Below are 18,523 nucleotides of genomic sequence, written 5' to 3'. Positions count from 1 at the left end.
AAGGGCTTTGAAAAAATATAACCACAAGATGGCAATGTTTGACCATATATTTTTCTGAATCGGCACAATAAAACAAAAGTGCTTTATTGCATCACTGAATCACCTTAAAATTACTATCAGTGTTGCCATTATTGCATTTTGCTTGTGTTACACTGTTCAGCTGAACACTGTATTGCAGAGCTTAGCATTAACTTATGGAAAAGTCTGTGAAATACACCAAGCAGAACAAACTTACTGCCTGTCTCAGCATGGCCAGAATGCAGTGCAATTCAGAAAGTGGTGATAAAAGATATGCATATTCCATTACTGTGCTGTCTTGGCTATAAAATATCTCTGTTTCCTAACAGAGATTAGAGAATGAGAATTATTTAGATATTTAAACATTCTAATCTGAAAAGCTATTTTTGTGTGTGTGTGTGTGTGTGTGTGTGTGTGTGTGTGTGTGTGTGTGTGTGTGTGTGTGTGTGTGTGTGTGTGTGTGTGTGTGTGTGTGTGTGTGTGTGTGTGTGTGTGTGTGTGTGTGTTGCGTTGCACTTCTACTCTCAAAATGACAAAAACTATGATTGCATTGAGAGTCTCATTGTACGATACAGAAATCGAAGAAAGCAGAAATTGAAAGCTCTGATATTGGAACTGCATGAGTGGCTTGGGAGGACACCGGAACAGAGGAAGGGGAAAAATGAAATGGGAATATACAGCATTATTTCACAAATGCAGGAATACACAGACAGAAAAAGAGAATCTGCAAGACATCAAAATTCACACAACAGAACATATTAACTGTGAGCAAGTTTAAGTGTCTCTGTTTCCCTTTGCCGGTCAACCATACTGAGGGAGGGAGAGAGGGATGGAGGCAGGGATGACGGTGGAGGAGTCAGGGGTCCCAGACTTTTGAGGGGATGTGGAGACACAGGTGGAGGAAGAGAAGAGAGAGGGGGCAGGACTCCCCCGAGACCCCCGGATTTGGCCTCTAGAAGGTGTGAGCGACCACCCACCCCTGGCTCCTTCCTTAGAGGGAAGTCCGGTTCGTTCTCATTCTCCGAGCTGCAGTCGCTCAGGTCTGTGATCTCCAGCTCAGAGTCAGACTCTGGATCCTGCTTCACACCCTTTCTCCGCTCGGAAGGGCTTTGACGGCCTCCTCCTCCGTTTCCCACGCCGAGCCCACCCAAACCCAATCCCAATCCTAGGCCTAACCCTAAACCAAGACCTCCACCTATGACACTGGTGTTGGTCTCCCCTCTTTCCCGGTCACCTACACCCGTACCCCCGTTCCCCAGCTCAGTCCGACCCAGCGGCACGCTCCCTGGGTACGGTGGGATGCAGAGTCTGGGGGGCTGACCATTAGTTCCTCCCGTTTGACCACGTTCTGCCCCGGTCGTGTCTCCGGGGGGTAAGAGTGAAGAGAAGGGGTGTGGTAGCTGAGACAGGCTGGACTGGAGCGGGTTTGGGTAGAAACTTGAGGAGTAGAGGGAGCCTGGAGGCAATTTGGGACAGTTGTTTAGAGAAAAGGCCCCTGGGAGGTAGGGGTTGAAGCCCCAGGGGTAGTCAAAAGCCGGGTTCCGCGGGTAAGGACCCAACAGGGATGGAGGTTTGGAGTAACAAGGAGCCCCTGTGGGAGGAATTGAAAAACATGGAATGGAAACCAGTGTTAATGTTTAAGATCAGATGTTAGAGACATGACTGAACACGAGGAAAAAACTAGAGGGATATTATGAATCATATATTTAAAAAACGTTATATATCATGATCATAAAGTAATATTTCCTCAGCCATTACTCCAGTCATCAGTGTCACCTGATCCTTTACAAATCATTCTAATATGCTGATTTGATTATCAAAAACATTTCTTATTATTGTCAATGTTACAAAAAGTTGTGCTGAGGTTATATGTTTTTGTGGACACTGTGAAGGATTTTTTGTCTGGATTCTTCAATGAATAGATAGTTCAAGTGAACAGCACTTATTTGAAATAGAAATCCTTTGTAACTTTATAAATATCTTTACTGTCACTTTTGACTTACTCAATAATTTGAGCAATAAAGTATTAATTGCATAATATATATGACAATGTAAGATAAAACATACCAAGCAAGCAAGCTTATTTTTTCACAGATGAATTAATAATCCTAATATGACATGAGAGTTGATATGCCGATTCTCACACTCCTAATACTTTACATGCTTTTCACTTACATTAAAAATACCTTTTCATCATTTTCAACCATATTCACAGTATACTTCCTCTCAGTCTTTCTTTCTTTCTTATTCCTCCCTACTTTATTTTATCTCCCTCTCTTTTTATCTCCACAGCTACTCTCTGTGTTATTTGCTATGCAGGGCTAATTTGACAGTGCTAGAGAGTGTGTGTGTGTGTGTGTATGTAGGACCAGGAGTAGCTGGCAGACACATGAATATTGAATCAGTCAGGCAGGCCTCACTTGCTTATGAAAACACAGTAATGGGCGCCCACAGGCCACAAACTGAAGCCTGCACCCTCAATTAGGGCCTTCCTGCTTGGGAAGGGATTAGGACAGGGGGTACACATGGGAGGCAGAGAGGGGTAAGAAGAGGAGGAGGGCGGAAAAGGACCTCAGGACAAACAGAGTTGAAGGTGGGGGGTCTTTTGGGGTGGGGAGTCGCACTGACATACTCATGCCCTTGTACATTCTGATACACTGATATTTCAATGTAAATTCAGAACATCCAAAAAAACAAGAGAATATGTACATGATAACACTCACAGAGAAAGTGCTAGAGTGCAATGCAAGTGCAAATGTCAAGAACATACTGATAACAGTGTGAACTAATCAGTTATATCTGAACTCAACACACTTTATTTCACTGCTCTAAAAAAACTAAGAACATTCCCAAATTAACATGAATCTATCATTTTCTCTTTTTCTTTTGTTAAATTTGTGTCTCACCTGAGCCGAGGAAAGGAAAAGTGTCCAATCTCAGCTTGTCCCCATCAGGCCCTGGGGCTCCTGCACTACGCTCAAACAGAGAGGGCCCTCGACCCGATTCAGGCAAACGAGGGAATAAAGACTGAAGGGCCTGGGAGAGATGGGATAGAGAAAAGACAGCGTGTGTGGATCATTAGACAGTGAGAAAAATCTGTTTAATAAATGACATGAAAGGATAGCTTTTTAAAATTGGGGGACTACATTAAAATAATGTACTATATTACACTAATATATAACAGTATTGATAATATAAATACAAATTTTGTCCATTTAACAGTTATTATGAATTTTATTAAACATTTTATGGGATGTTTAATATGTACTGCTAAAAATGTGGATAGTCATAAAATATAAAATATAAGTGCACGAACAGACAAAGAATTCACTGCTGTAAATTTACATTCAAAGGATAAGAAATGTGAAACTATCATGACATTTTAAACACTGTCTTCGAAATCTTGAAGAAAAAAAACTTCTTGTCTGAAAGACTTCATAAGATGTCAGTAAGAGAACAGGCCACAAAGAGATCCAGGGCTTTTTACCTCACAAAATGTGGAACGGCTTTTGGGAGCAGATTAGAAAAGGGTGGTGGGGGATAAAGCTCAATAAAGAAAACCTGGAAGTCATTGCAGGAATCTTAGCAGATGAACGGCATAAAGATTTTCTCTTTTTTATTATTATTAGTGACATGAAGGTGATCAATAATTTCTGTCACTCTTCTCTTTTCAGTGAGAAAGGCAGGACTACACTTCGAAGCTACGTAATCTGGATTGCTTAACAAAACCGCATTAATTACATGGCACTGATCTGACAGCCCCAACTTCTCTTTCATTTCTCACATGTCTTTCATTTTCAATCAATGGCAGTGATGAGTACGCCTCCAAGACTGGGATAAGAGGAAAGGGATAATGTCTTCTTTTGTTTTAAGGCTGCTTAACGCCATCTTTGACATTCTCTCTACTTTCTTCTTCACCTCTAGATCTTTCCCGTCTCCTTCAGTCTCCTCTAGTCAAGATGTACAGCAGATAACTTTCTCATAGAATGACCTGGGTAGATATACTTTGCAAGGCTAAAGTAAAATCAGGTTGATAATAAAAATAATAGTAATAAATAATAATTTGTTATTGAATTTTATCAGACTACTTGTTTGAAGTAACCTCGTGTAGCAAATTTACCACCATTTTATTCTTTTAACCCATTTATAATTTCAGATTTGACTAAACTTTTATTGATAAAACCGATTCTCAGACTCTTTGTATTCAAGCAGGACATACATTTATGCTTTGCCTCTAGTATTCAAATGATAACTATTTTAGTTAAAGTTTAACATTGACCGAAAACAAATAATTGCTGAAAACCAATGCTAAAGTAGAGCAATTACAGAAAATACATACAATAAATACAAAAAAGATACCTACATACTGATTGGCTCTGTACAATCAATAGCCTGATCCCTCACATCAAAGCTAATACAGAAAGCCTTATACAGTATGGATAGAAAAAAACATCAATCATTAAACACTGGCAATAGAGCTGTTATTATCACAGAGCACGTCAGCCCTTCGGGTTTTTGTCTGACTTCATTCTTCTGTTATACCTGGCGGTTCATTCCTGTCTCTCATTATATTGAGATTGTTTGTTCTGTTATCTGTAATCACACTCACTGCGACGCATTTATTCCCCTCATACCTCGGGTGTGACAGGGCTGCAGTCCGGTGTGGCTGTTCCTCCATTGAAGTGGTTCTGGGCCAGCAGGAACGGAGAGCTGGCCATGTCCAGAAGCGGGTAATTCACCAGAACCACCTTACTGAAGTTGAACTTGTAGGTGAAGCGCTTGCCTTTAGTTTTGTGCAAAATGCGTTTGTTGTAGTAGTACCTGCAGGATGGAGAACAACAGAAAATACAATAAAATAAGCTGTAAATGTTTATAAAACAAACATGATTGCATCTGTGCATACAAGAATGAATGCTTGAATTACAGGGATAGATCACCCCAAAAAATACAATTTTGTCATCATTTACCTTATGTCGTTCCATTTCTTTTGTGGAACAAAAAATTATGTCTCAGGGGTTTTTGTGCATACAATATGGTACAAAGTAGTTTTGTTCTTCAAGCCATACAAATTTGGAACGACATCAGGATGTATAAATCATGACACAGATTTCATTTTTAAGTGAACTATCGCTTTAAAGCGGGGAAAGGCTGCCTTCACCTCCACTGAAACATTTTCCAGGGTCATGGCCTTCATTTGGGAATGCCAGCCTTGTCAGCTGCCCGTTCTGCACGGTGATGACCGCTTAGATTTCCCTCAGCATCACACGACGGCATATCAGTCAGTTGGAAATAAGAGATGGATCTATACAGAGTCTTTTCCGCTGCCCATCAGCCGTTTGCGCTCATCACGAGTGTCAGAATGCTTTGAGGATGCTCACCTGTGCATGAGAGCGAGGCTCTTTAATCTCAGCACACTTTATGCTTGACTTCACTTTACCCGGTCCGGCAGCCTACACGAGTTCCCGTGATGCAATCTGCCGGCGCTATAATTTGTAAGCTTTTATTTTATGTGGCAATTGTGCCCCTTAATTGAGCAATTAAGCAAGGCTAATCAACGAGGCTAATTATGGCCTGTGCCTATTCATAACAATTAGCAGCTAGCGACAGCATCTATTAAAGGGAGGCTGGGGGAGGGTAGGAGGGGAGCAAAGCGATAAAAAAGGCGGGATGAGAAATGGCTAAGCGAATGTGCATGAATAAGAGCAGAAGTACTTCAACCAGGGTCAAAGTTCAAACCTGAAAAGTTTTATGTTGGAGTATGGAGTTTGAAAAGAGATCTGATACATAGAATTTCAGTGAGGTACGAATCAATTTTAGACTTAATTTCAAAATCCCCATCGACAAGTATTCTTTATATGAGCCTCTCGCCGGAGAACATCCAGAACCCATTTAGATGTTCAAAGATTCCACAAATTGGACTGTATTGATGTTCTTTGGAGGGAAGGCAGCACTTAAAATATCCACATACTATCAAGCATCAAGCATGGAGCGACCAAGGCTTTTATACAGGATATTATGTGAGGAAAAAATAAATGATGTTTTTCCCCCATAAGATGCAAGATAAAAACACATACCCACAAAAGAAACAGCCAAACACACTGTGTACTCAACAAAGCACATCATCTAGAATATACATATTGCATGAGAGAACAATAAAAGGCAGCAATTAAGCATTAACACAGAAAACAATCCTTTGAATATGAAACCCACACATGCTGTGCATACCTAAGTGCTCGACTGAGCTTGTCGTAGTTCATGTGAGGTTTGCACTTCCGAATGCCCCACAGTCTTGCCACCTCGTCTGGGTCTTTGATCACAAATTCACCATAGTCTCCCTGCCAGGCAATCACCCCCTGGTATTCCTCCTTCTGCAGCAGCTCCAGGATGAAGTGCCACAGCTGGATCTGCCTGGAGCCTGGGCTTGACTCTGGCTTATAGGCCCAGTCTGGGAAGGCGATGCCTGAGGAAAGGGAGGCAAGTAAGTGAAAGGATTTGGATAAGGCCTGTTGGTTTTGCTACTTGCTAAGAGCATTCCTGTCTAAATAACTGATGAAGCGATGGGTGGTTCAATAGGGTATTTTGAGCCTAGGGAGTAGTTAGCCTGTGTTTTAAACAAGTATAGGTAAGAGAACTTTCTCTCTTTTTTAATTGATTTTGATTACATTTTGTGTACATGTAGCCTGTGATGACAACCAGGAACAAAAAATTATTATCAATTCTACCTTTTGTTTGAAACTGAATTATACAACAGTTATTTCTGGTCTTTGAATTTGATTGGCCGAGCTGCATTTTGGGACTTTTTACTGTTTGTCTCAAAGACTATCTATGCAAAATCAGTCTATACATTTAGTAGTTGAGATTTTTAAAGGCCCTCTATGGTGAAAACCAAGTTTTTAATGTCGTTAATGTGTCTATGTGGTGTTTTTAATATGCTTTATGCTTTAAGACAATGTGCAAATTCATGTCAACACCATTGCTGAGTATTTTGTCCTTAAAACTCCAGTAAACCAAAGACAGTCTCAAAAATGCGGTTTGAAATTGCTGGTGTTTCTTATGTCACAAACTACCTTGTAAGCAATCACGTCAATGTGCGGACGACCTTTAACATATCATTAACTATGTCTCAAGAGAAGCCAGGTTATTCTGGTATATTTTTTCTGTTGAAAAATTGGGTACTTTTAGCAAAATAGCATGTGAATTATGTATATGATGTATATTACGATGTTAAAATGAAATATTTGCCTTTCTCCACTGAAATTCTAAGTTGTTCAAAGCATTTCTAAGGATGCTGGTTTTTAGAAAAGAGCTATCTGACTCTGAGATGGAGAATGGGAACATGATTTATGTAACATTAGCGACACATTATTAGCTGTTTGATAACATAGTCAAGCAAAAGGCTAATCATATTAATTACCGTTATGTGTCAGACATTGTAAAGATACCATTGTAAACATATCATTTACTACAGTAACTTGAGTAAAGTTGAGTGCATCTCTGAGCTGGCGTGAGTGAGTGGAGGCGGGCTAATTTGCATATTCATGATCCGTTTATACTAAATGAAGCAAGAGTGTAGTTACATTCAAGCTGTTTTGGCATGAATAAAAAAAATTCACATGAATAAACGTTTAAATATGTCATTTTGGTGATCAAAGATGAGTTTTGAGGGATACAATTATTGACTACAGGGGGACTTTAAGGGATTCTTTCTGCAAGTTACATCATTATGCCAGTAGGGGGCGACAAGTGATTGTCTTTATGAGTGAGTCATTTGAATCATTCATTCAACCAATCCATTCGAAACACTGATTTATTTAGGAACAAAACAAGTGACTGTCTTTGGCTGTATCTGAAAGCTTAAAAATGCAGAGGTAGGATGGCAACAAGGCATGTCCAAATCCATTTACATTTACAAATTTGTGTGTAAATGTAAATTTTTTACCTACTTTTCCCACTTTTCATCTAATTTCTAACAATAAATTACTATAGTAGTAATTAAGTATTTGCTTAGTTATCACCAGAGCTCTCTCTATTTTGTTGTAGATCATTAAACCTTTAAACACTGCTTCAGAAGTCTGTCCAAAATCAGTTTTGTGAGGCACCTTCATGCACAAACACTGCCTGCCTTTTGGACGCAGCCTATTAAAGTAAGTCAGTGAATAATTAACTTAACCGATTCGTTCAAAACACTGTTTTATTCAGCAACAAAACACTATTACTGTGGGTTGTTAGGAGACGCATTGTCGATTCTGCCTTGGCTTCGTTTGGAACGATTTTCATTGCCGGAACAAAAAATAGACAACGAAGCTGGAAATATTGTGTCTAAAATGTAAGTTGCTTAATATTAAATATTAGCTTCCTGTTCAGTAAACTGTTGTATGATAACATATCGTGTCATGCTGTTGGTTGGGACTCTTGTTCATAATAATAATAATAATAAGTCTTGCTTGTAAGATCAATGTAACATCTATGCATTTGTTTCTACTGTCCTACGGAACCATGATAGTGAAGAAAAAGTCATTTAAGTTGGATGAAAAAAAATAATCATCTTCCGGTGTCTCACCTGGTGTCCAGAGGGTTGGGACGGGTGGCGTGAGCAGCAGGTCACTAACACAGTTACAGTCCATCCTCCACTACACCTGCATTCACACAAACCAACAAAATTTGAGTGTGAACCATTTTCGGTTAGACCACAGAACATAAGGCTAAAGCATAATACTTTGACTCCACAAATTCTTGTGGACTCATTTCACCCACTACACACCAGTGTGTCAGAACACGCCATTGTAAACCATGAGGGCATGTCATTCCGGTGGCCTCTGAAATCAATCAATGCCTTTTCATCTGAAGGGTTTCTTTAAATATGGTTGCCGAAGGCTGTCCCTTCAGCCATGCAGAAGATCACTGAGCATTTTTTCACAAAGAGCAACGTTCAAAAGACCCCATCTCATGTTGGACATCTATGACAGTATGTGAGGCCCTCAAGCAATTAGTCCAGGTTTTCATAGGTATCTGTTTGCACTTTAATGCATTACATTTTCATTTTGTAATAATGATCAAAATACGAAAATGCACATGATATTTTATAATAATAATTTAAGCATTTTTCAGTTTCCACAAGTTATGCACTACAGTTGAACTTCACTTTCAACATCAAATGTTCACGTTGCAGCAAAAGGAAATAAACACGCCACGGTGGGCATGTGTTCATACAAATAACTTCAAAGCAGGATATCAAAAATCATTGAAGATTGCATCTGCTATCAGAACAACTGGGAGCATCAGTAAAGATCCATCTCTCCATGAAGCAATTCAGTATACATGGCTAGAGGAGTTCAATCCCTCCTCAGCCATCACAATTTCATAAAGGTTGTTTTACAAAGCTCTGGAAGAAGAAGGAGCCGGTACAAGGGTATCTTTAATGCTGGTCTCTCCCTCTCCCCGTCTCCCCCTCTCCTCTCTCACTCTATTTAATTATGCTCTGTGAATTTTGGATCTTCCCTCCAGCATTGAAATGGAACGTGAATTATTGAGGTGTGTTTGTATAAATTATTATTGCTAACTCCAGGCACTTCTCTCTCACACACAAGTACACACACACACACACCCCTTTGTTGCTTTTACTCTTTGGACTGTCCACTTGCTCTCCCCCACCCTGCCACCGTCTACTTCTCTCATCTCACTCTTTTTTTTCTCTCGTAACATTCATCTGTTGTTATTTCTTTAGTACAATACATACTCAAGAAAACTAGTATATCAATTCACTTGGCTGTATTTTTACTTACCCGTTTCGATAGCTTTGCGAGGGCATAGAAATGTAGATTCAGACTTTGTGCTCACCTTTAAGATTTGTCTTGGGCCAGTCTTACAGGAGACTATCAACTTAAAAATAGATACTACTTTAACACTATTAAATGCAATTGAGCACAGTGCAACTGGTGCAGTCCAGATACACCTGTAAATGAATTCATTTGTGAAATCTGTATTCAGAGCCTATCAGCCAGCCTATCCGATCAAAGGAAACCCGGCCTTACCTGCCCGTGCACCTAACTGCACTCTCTCTCTTTCTCTCCTCTGTATGTTTTTGCTCCCGCTCAGTAATTTTCCGTTTGATTTCGGAGGTAATGCATTTTTTACAAATCAAAGAGGAAGCCAGGATGCCCCCCACCCTCCCTTTCCCTCGATCTCTTTCTTTTGCCCTGTTCTTCCCCTCCAGGCCAGTGAAGAGATAAAGGAGCCCCCATCATTTCCTTGTTAGTTTTGATTTGGGCAGCACAGGGCTTTCAAGTTCTCCCCATCACCCCCAGAAACATTATAACTAGCAGCCAAGGGAATACATCTTCTCACAATCTCCTAGATATGAAGACACTGATTCAGGGAGTGCACAACCACCACACACACCAAAAAAAAAAAAACTCAGAAAAAAACGAAAAAAAAGATGCACATAAACAGGGCAACACAAAGTAACACCTTTGCCCAAGATAACATGCTCAAATGTACTCTTGAGAAAAGTAAAACTCTTCTGTGACAGGTGCACATAAAGGTCACAAACTAGAAGCTCACATTTATATCGTCTGTGAGCATACAAACACAAAATATGATGATCAAAGTAAATAAAAGTGGAAGAAAATGAATATATAATTATTTAAAATGATATATACAAATGAGTTTTAATTTTAATAGAAATGATATGTAAATAAATATATATCTATGTATGAGAAAAAGTTATATTTATATCACTTAATTAATTACTATAGTCTCATCTGGATTATTTATTGTTAATATTTATGTAGAACAGATTTTATGGTTTAATATTAAATATTTTGACCGTATGTTAAATCATTTTAATCATTTAGTAAATCTATGTTTTGTATTGCTGTGGGGATTCAAAGAATTCAAGCTTAATGCCATGGAAAAAATTATTTACGCTAATCTTAAAGCACAAAAACACTAAGTATGAAATAATAAGTCTGCTTTTATAAACATTATTGCATTTAAACACAGGCATTGATTACTCATTCATTATGGAATGGCCATTCCCTACAGATTTAACACGTTTACCCCTGTGACTAATTACATTTTGTGAAAAGCTCTGCTGATTGCACATTAATGCTTCGACAAAACAGGGCTGCTGGAAACAATTTTGTGTTATGGGTTGACCACAAAATAAAATGGTAATAATAATAGGTTCCGAGGTGGACTAAAGAGTAGAGGAAAAGAGAAAGAAGTGAGTAACAGATGGTAGACATTATTTCTAGTTGTGAAAAAGATGGACAGCAAGGTTCTGAAACATGATGAGTCTCGTCCCTCTCGCTCTCTGCTCCCAGGACATGAAACAAACCCTCCGTATCTGTGTCATCTTTCGGTTTCGGGCTGCCACTGAAAAGGGACTTACTGAACACCCTCGCCCCTCTCTCTCTTCCTCCCCCCACTGCTCCTTCCTCTTTCCCTCTTTTACTTTTTCTCCATCTCTCGATTTCTCTTGACTCTACTCTGACAGTCTGCACAGCCTCGGGGTCAAAGAACAGAAGGACTGGCTTGTGTGTGTTTGTTATGAAGAAGGAAGCAGGGGAAGAGAGGGGTAAGGGGAAATATGGTCAAGATGGAGAACTTGAGATGGGGCGCGTCTGACAAATTGTGCACACGATACAAAAATGACAGTTCCTATGTAAACACATGGAAATATTTTCAGGTGGCTCACAAAATTCTATGAGACCTTTATTTAACAAATGTGCACATATTTATTCAAATTTCATAATAACTCTTAACAATATAGGGGAGAAATCTTTGTCTCTCGGCTTGAGCATGCAAAGATCTGATCACATTAATTTCTCTACAAAAGTTTTGGATGCTTCTTGTAAAGGGATTTCTATAAAGGCAGTGTAATAAATATAGGTTTCATTTCATGTTCCATGTTATGACAGTTATTTGAATTTGCAATTTGAGAGAGAGACCAGAGAATGTTCCACATTTTTGTTTATACACCTGTGTGTTTTATTGCACTGCATGTGTGTCTCAAACATTGACATCATATTTTCATCTGTTTCACATCCATGTACTTTAGAATTTATTCTTAAACTGCATGTGTAAATCAATGTTAAGTAGGCTACAATTAATCTACCCCACTAATATTGACTTCCACTTAACTTTGTGGATTCATTTATTGTGGTGATCAAATGTAGGCCTACAGTAAATGGTTTCATTTTAAACATTTTATTTCAGAAAACAGTATGGAAACAAAATAAATATCAGCCCAAATGTAGCATGTAATTGAAAATATTTTGTAAATATTCAAAATCAATTCAAAGTCGTTTTTGTCCTGAATGCTTTATATATATTTTTTTTTATAGTATATATATATTCTATTTTTTATACATACACAGACTTTCTACTGTCACCTCAGGAGGGTGGTCATGCATTATTGATTTTACCCTTGTAACTAATTTCTAGTTGGTTACGTGACGTGGGTAAGACGTCATTTACGTCTCACCCCCGTGTTACACCACTCTCCAGCGATCATCTTTCCTAACACTGCAAAGTTTAGATACGAAACCCATAATTGAGATAATACGGTCTCCTGTGAAAGCGAAATTTTGGCGGTGCTTGGCATTTGCGGATGAGAAAACTGAGGAAACTTGTTAAAAAAGAGAGAGATGGAACAGTAGCTACTTCAACTTCAACAGTGCTCAACTTTAGGAGAGATGATAGGAGCGAGCGTGCGATATGGTAGCCTATCAGTTTGTTATAGAACATCGGACTTAAGATACAAGGAAAAAAGGGGGAAAGACGGAGAAAAAGTATCAATCGATAGGGTTAAATTATTCATCGTCATTAATTATCGATCGCTCTCCGTTGCCGGCTCGTCCGCCTCGCGCGAGAGTTGAAAGGAGGGAAAGCGCGCTTTATTAAAACCGGCTCGAGCCTCATTGTTTCATGTCCCGCGGCAAAGAAAAAGCTCGAGCTTGGTTCTGCCCGCGCCAGTGAGAAACACACACACACACACACATCGCCCCCCTTAAAGCTCTTTTTCTCTCCTCGCTCGCTTTCCCTCCCGATGCGCGGGAGAGCTTTGGGGAGCCTCGTACGGTGTTCACGGGGCGGCTGTGTCTCGCGTGGATCGATGTGGGATCAATGGCTCTCGCTGACTAATAGCCAGAGAGCGCCTTTGATCTCGCGGCTGAGAGATCAAAACCTGCGCGAGAGGGAAGAGAGAAGGAAAGAGAAAGAGGAAAATGCGCGGGAGACCGAGCGGACCTTAAACTTCACACAGACACGCGCGCCGCTCGTACTTCGATACATCTGCCGTCGTCTTGTGAGGTGACATCATAACGTATTGTCAACGATTGTTTATTTTCCTTCAATGAGCACTGAGCAGGTAGGCTATAACGCCAGCTGTCATACAAAAACAAGATAAACAAGCTAATTTAGCGAGTTCAGCATATATATGACGCTGTTAGGCAAGTCAGCCTCACCATATATGAACACTGTGGTAACTCCCAAACAAAATAAAATATTTTAAAATAAACTTCTCTCAGTCTTCACTAATTTCCCCCCGTAGAACTAAAAGTTACACAAGTGAGTTAAGCTCGCGTCATAATTGAAATCTTCATGTTTGTCTATCCCTTTGTGCATTTTTAAAAATCAATTTTACGCGGAAACCCAAGACACATTCATTCTGATTTAAATTATTGTTTAAATGGTGCACCAGGGAACTTGGCTCTGCTTGATGTTAATTTAAAATGTGTGGAAAGCTAATTAATACAAGTAGGCTATCTGGAGAAAGAGTGGTGAAGAAGTGAAGCGCAGACTGCTCAAGGTCTTGAGATCACAGCGTGTGCATTTGAACACCAGATGATTCTGCATTAAATCACTAAAAAGAAAAAAAAGAAGCAACCACGGAGTTAGGCAAATGAATCCTGCTCTTTTATGTGTCCTTCATATTTCTTTATCATAGGCTACATGTAGCCTATTCTACAGGACAGAAGCCACAACTATATAGGCCTATTGCGCATTCTTCCTACTTGCTATCCCCCTCTCTTTATCCCTCCTCCCTCTGGTCAGTGAGTTACTCTCTCTATCGCTCTCACTTCCCGAATTAACCACTCAAGAAGTCACCACCGACTCAATCAATAGCTCATACATAAACCCTGCTATAATCGCTCCACATGCCTGTCTGTCTGCCCCCTCATCCCTCGTTACCCTTTCATTCTCTCTCTTACACACACCTTCTGTCCTTAACTTCTATTTATGTTGGCTTGACAAACTACTACTAATTACTACTAACAACGTATTGTTCACTTTCTTATTCTTTCTAATAACTGCTTCATTTTCATCCATAGGCACTGTGCAAAAACTAATTAATCTAATCATTGTGTTGCTATGTATCAGAAAATGTATGTGATACCTCATTTAGAATCAGTTGCATGGCATTTTTGCTTTCTGTCTTGTGCGTCTGAACGGTGTCATCTGTGACAGACTGTCTTCCTGCAATCTGATGTCCAGGAGGTGTTGCGCAGCTTTGACTATTTCAACATTTAGATATTAGTACATGAAGTATTCATTTTTATAAAAAATAATATCTACAAGTGCTGCAATTGTCGGATTGTTTTTTCAACATTTAATTTACAAAATCTGCTTTGTGTGGTAACATAAATTAACTGGTTTAAGTAAAAAATATTATTTGATATAACCGAATCAACCATTATAGATCACACACACACACACACACACACACACACACACACACAAATAATTAGGGGTTATATAAAGTAGAAACAGATCCTTATGGGAAAAATTGCACTTTACCACTTTTTGCAGTGCATTTAGTATGTTAATATGGCAGTCAGAATAGATAGAATTGTGCTGACAAAGAAAAGTCAATCAATATTTAATGCTTTGCTTAGGTACATGCTAATAAAAAAAGTTTTTTTTTTTTATTATTTTTTTTTTTAGATACCTACGATTCATTTGTTTTTGCCAAAGCAAGTAAATATCCAAGTTGGACACATACCCTCACTCTGTTTTTAGCCCCTGCTGATCTCCTCATATTCAAAAATATGAAAACACAGAAACCAACACACATAGGCTACACACGAACTCAAACAGGCTCACACACAAAACACATAGAGAATTTAAAGATTACACACGAACGGGCCCCTGCTCATATTCCCTGTGCTCCAGCCTCTCTTTCCCTCTGTCTCTGTTTCAAACTCTTTGATTCGATGGAGCGGTTTGATCTGTGCTAGAGCGAGTTTTGTAAACACATTTTTGCGATCATATAGCCATAGGCAAGGCGCGTATAAATGAGGGAGAGAGAGAGAGGGGGAGTATGGCGAAGCAGAGAGAGAGAGAGAGAGAGAGAGAGAGAGAGAGCGACGTTTAATGAGAGGCTCAAGTGGAAAGGCACACGGACTGATTCAAACTTGAACACGAGAAATGTAGAGAAATCAGCCTTCCTCACCGGATAGGTTGATGAAATATAATGTAATAGTGGATGGCTGGCTCTGCTTTTAAACAAACAACTCTAGTGAAAAGTGTTATATAGTAGGCTATCTAAATTGACATTTCCCCACGGAGAAAAAGAGAGAGAGAGAACAATTTTGCAAAAAGGACATTGCAATCACAAGTAAGGACAGACACAAACACATTACGGTGGGAGCAAATAAAGAGAAAACCTTGGCGTAAAACGGATTCGGTGCGAGCTAAACTAATAAATGTGCGCGGTCCTATTCTTTTCTCTGTTTCTTTTCTCCACATCGGCGTCGTGAGCTGCTAATTCGTTTAACTTCGATTGCCAGCGCAATAATAGCGCTAACCCGTCGCCTCCGTCTTCTGGATCGCAGAGACAGATCACATCTCATTGGGAGGGGAAAAAGCTATGACCCCATGTCACTGATGATGACTATAATATATACAAAACGAAATAATCCACTTTTTAATATAGCCTAATAAGTAGCATAAATGGAAGCTACAATCACTTAAATCAATGCGTAGCCTATTATTGTGAATAACAAAATTAATTAATCTATAGGCCTATAGCTAAATATAGGCTAGCCTAATTATTTATATAGTAAATAATAGGCGTACATGTTTTTAGTAGCCTAAGTAGGCCTAGTAGGCCTAACCATTTTATGAGTTTTGAAACGGAAACGGGACTAAAAAATGCAAAAAAGTGTGAAACGCATTAAAGGCTAAGTTATGGTAAGTTCTTTAAATGAAATGCATTATTAAAATTACATAATTTCCACTGTCCCCTTAGTCCATCTGTGTGTATTAATTGGTACAGATGAGATTTATAGCCTCTATGATGCAACTTCTCATTATCAAGCCCCGTATCGTTGTTTGCATAAAAATCCCAGCTGCACATGCCTCAGTCCCTTGCGCAGAAAAGGGAAGCTCTTCTTTTCTGTCCTTGTTTAGTGTGTGCTTTTCCAGCTTTTTAAAAAACGAATAGCTCGAAGCCGTAAGTGTGTCTCTGTTCGGCGGTGTATGTGTGAGTGCCCGCGCGCGCTTTCTTTTCTTCCTCCTCTATCTACCTCTGTCCAGGGAATTCTCAACATTCACAAACACATCGCAAATACCCGCCGGCTTCACAGTATCGATTTCTAATTAGACGGCAGGATAATCGTTGGAGAGAGAGAGATGAAAAAGGGAAGAGGGTGGCAAGAATAAATAAATAAATAAAAAGGTCTCGTGATTAACTGAATTAACAAGAGAAGTACACAAACAAGAGAGCGATGCAAAATAATGGCCTTTCTTTGCATTCTTACAGTAAAACGCCAATGTGCCTAAATGAAATTAAAGGATTTTTTTTTTTTAACAAGAGCATCGTCCTGTTAAACATCTTTTCTGTTCCAATGCTAAACAATTTGTTTAATCGTGGATTTTTCTGCCCTCATTTCCTGCAACTTTTCTCGCTGTCGTTTCTCTCTTTTTGACGTCAGTCAGGAACTTCACACTCTGAACTTTACTCTATGCCCTCCCTCCATCCTTCTCCTCCTCCTCCTCCACCTGTCCCCCATCCTTCTCTGTCCATCTTGGCGGTGTGCGTCACAGAGGTTAGTCCAGGGCTCAGGTAGCTCGTTTACTTTCATCAAGCTTTCATCAACAGGCCTATACGCCTGTCTTTGACGCGCGCACATTCACGACGCTCTTCCCTCGTCCCCTTTCCTCCTTTACTTTTTCGTAGAACATCTCTCTTTCTCTCTCTTCCCCTCGCTCTCTCCTCAAGCATATGCTAATAACTCGGGTGAATACACACCTACTTAACCCTTCTCTCCTTTGTGCTCTCCTCCCTCTTTGGCGCTCTCTGTCATTAAGATGGTGATAAAGTGTCGGATTACTCCGAGGGCTAAAACAGTGACTGCCCTGCCCCGAACTCAGCGCACACTATCAATCTCCCGGTGTGCTACTGGAGTCCTACTTCTGTCTCTGCACTTTTGCTGTTTTTATCTATCGCCCTTTCATTCACACAACTCTTTATTCTAATGTGTAGTGTAGGTTAGTAGTGTTGGAAGGAATTTATAATATGTCTTGTGGCTTCAGATTATTTTTATTTATTTTTTGCATGTCAATTCTGCGATGAATTCGCTTTTAATATGGATATTTGCACACAAAAAAAAAAAAAAAAAAAAATGCACTCAGTAAACACTTTGATTTGTTCTCTCCCTCGCTTGTATCAGAGATCCGCAAGGATTTCTCTTTTTCCGTTTGTTTGAAGTTCTCTGCACGTCTCATTACCGACACGCAAGAATCTCTCAATAACGAAGGACGTCTTATAGGCAGGTTTTACTCCTTCCAGGTGTTGTTTCTGCATAGCACACACACAAAAACAATATGAATATTCATATTATTATATTTATAGTAGGCCTAATAATAATAGCCTACGATTTTTGTAGGTTTGTCACCGTTGCGTCAGACTGATACTATTAACATTTCCTTCCGAAAATCTTAAATTAATCAGCACATAAATCATGATGTAATTGCAACGCAATTCTCTACTAGTAATGTCTCTGATGAGAAGGTTCATCAGGCGCGCATGGCGCAGTGTGTCATTTGTGACGCGATTCGAACTAAGCTGGGTTCAGGTTTTCCCAGACTAGCGGGTAGAAGTAAATTGTTTCAGGTTCAAAGGGGCTGAACAAAACTTTCACCAATACTGTATTTTTGTCTCCCTAACACAACAGCACGAAAATACTACTAAGATTAATGTAATTTGTCGAGGTTTTAGCGAACATAAAATAAATGTGACTATTGGTTAAGTTTCAGGAATTTTCATCTTCAACTGCATATATAAATTTGGCTTAAAATAAACAAATGTAGGCTAATGTGATTAGATGAGATGTAGATGATTATTGTCGATTGGCTCGACAATTCGCCAAAATAGCCACAATGTGGCACCTGACTGACTGGAGCAGATCTGAACTTTCCCTTAAAAGAAGAGGATGGCACGCGTAACACACGTTAACTTCATTTATTCATAAGGAGGGTCACTGGTAAAAGTAATATC

At 39.5% G+C, this 18,523-nt stretch overlaps 1 protein-coding gene across 1 annotated transcript in view; it reads right to left on the bottom strand.

Annotated features, from left to right (window-relative positions):
• Positions 1–651: 651 nt before the first annotated feature.
• The window catches only part of erfl1 (Ets2 repressor factor like 1), a 33,122-nt gene continuing 15,250 nt past the window's right edge, over positions 652–18,523 (bottom strand). The window contains exons 3-7 of the mRNA XM_082148847.1: positions 8,579–8,654; positions 6,244–6,478; positions 4,653–4,839; positions 2,925–3,054; positions 652–1,609 (exon numbers count right to left, since the gene is read on the bottom strand). Of these exons, the coding sequence (XP_082004973.1) occupies positions 777–1,609; positions 2,925–3,054; positions 4,653–4,839; positions 6,244–6,478; positions 8,579–8,642 (1,449 nt within the window). The 5' untranslated portion in view covers positions 8,643–8,654 and the 3' untranslated portion in view covers positions 652–776. The remainder of the gene's footprint in view (positions 1,610–2,924; positions 3,055–4,652; positions 4,840–6,243; positions 6,479–8,578; positions 8,655–18,523) is intronic.

Source organism: Leuciscus leuciscus (assembly GCF_965113295.1).
Source record: "Leuciscus leuciscus genome assembly, chromosome: 20".
NCBI classification, from domain to species: Eukaryota; Metazoa; Chordata; class Actinopteri; order Cypriniformes; family Leuciscidae; genus Leuciscus; species Leuciscus leuciscus.
The sequence above is the reverse complement of the archived record's forward strand: the minus strand, read 5'-3'. Positions and strand labels throughout refer to the sequence as shown.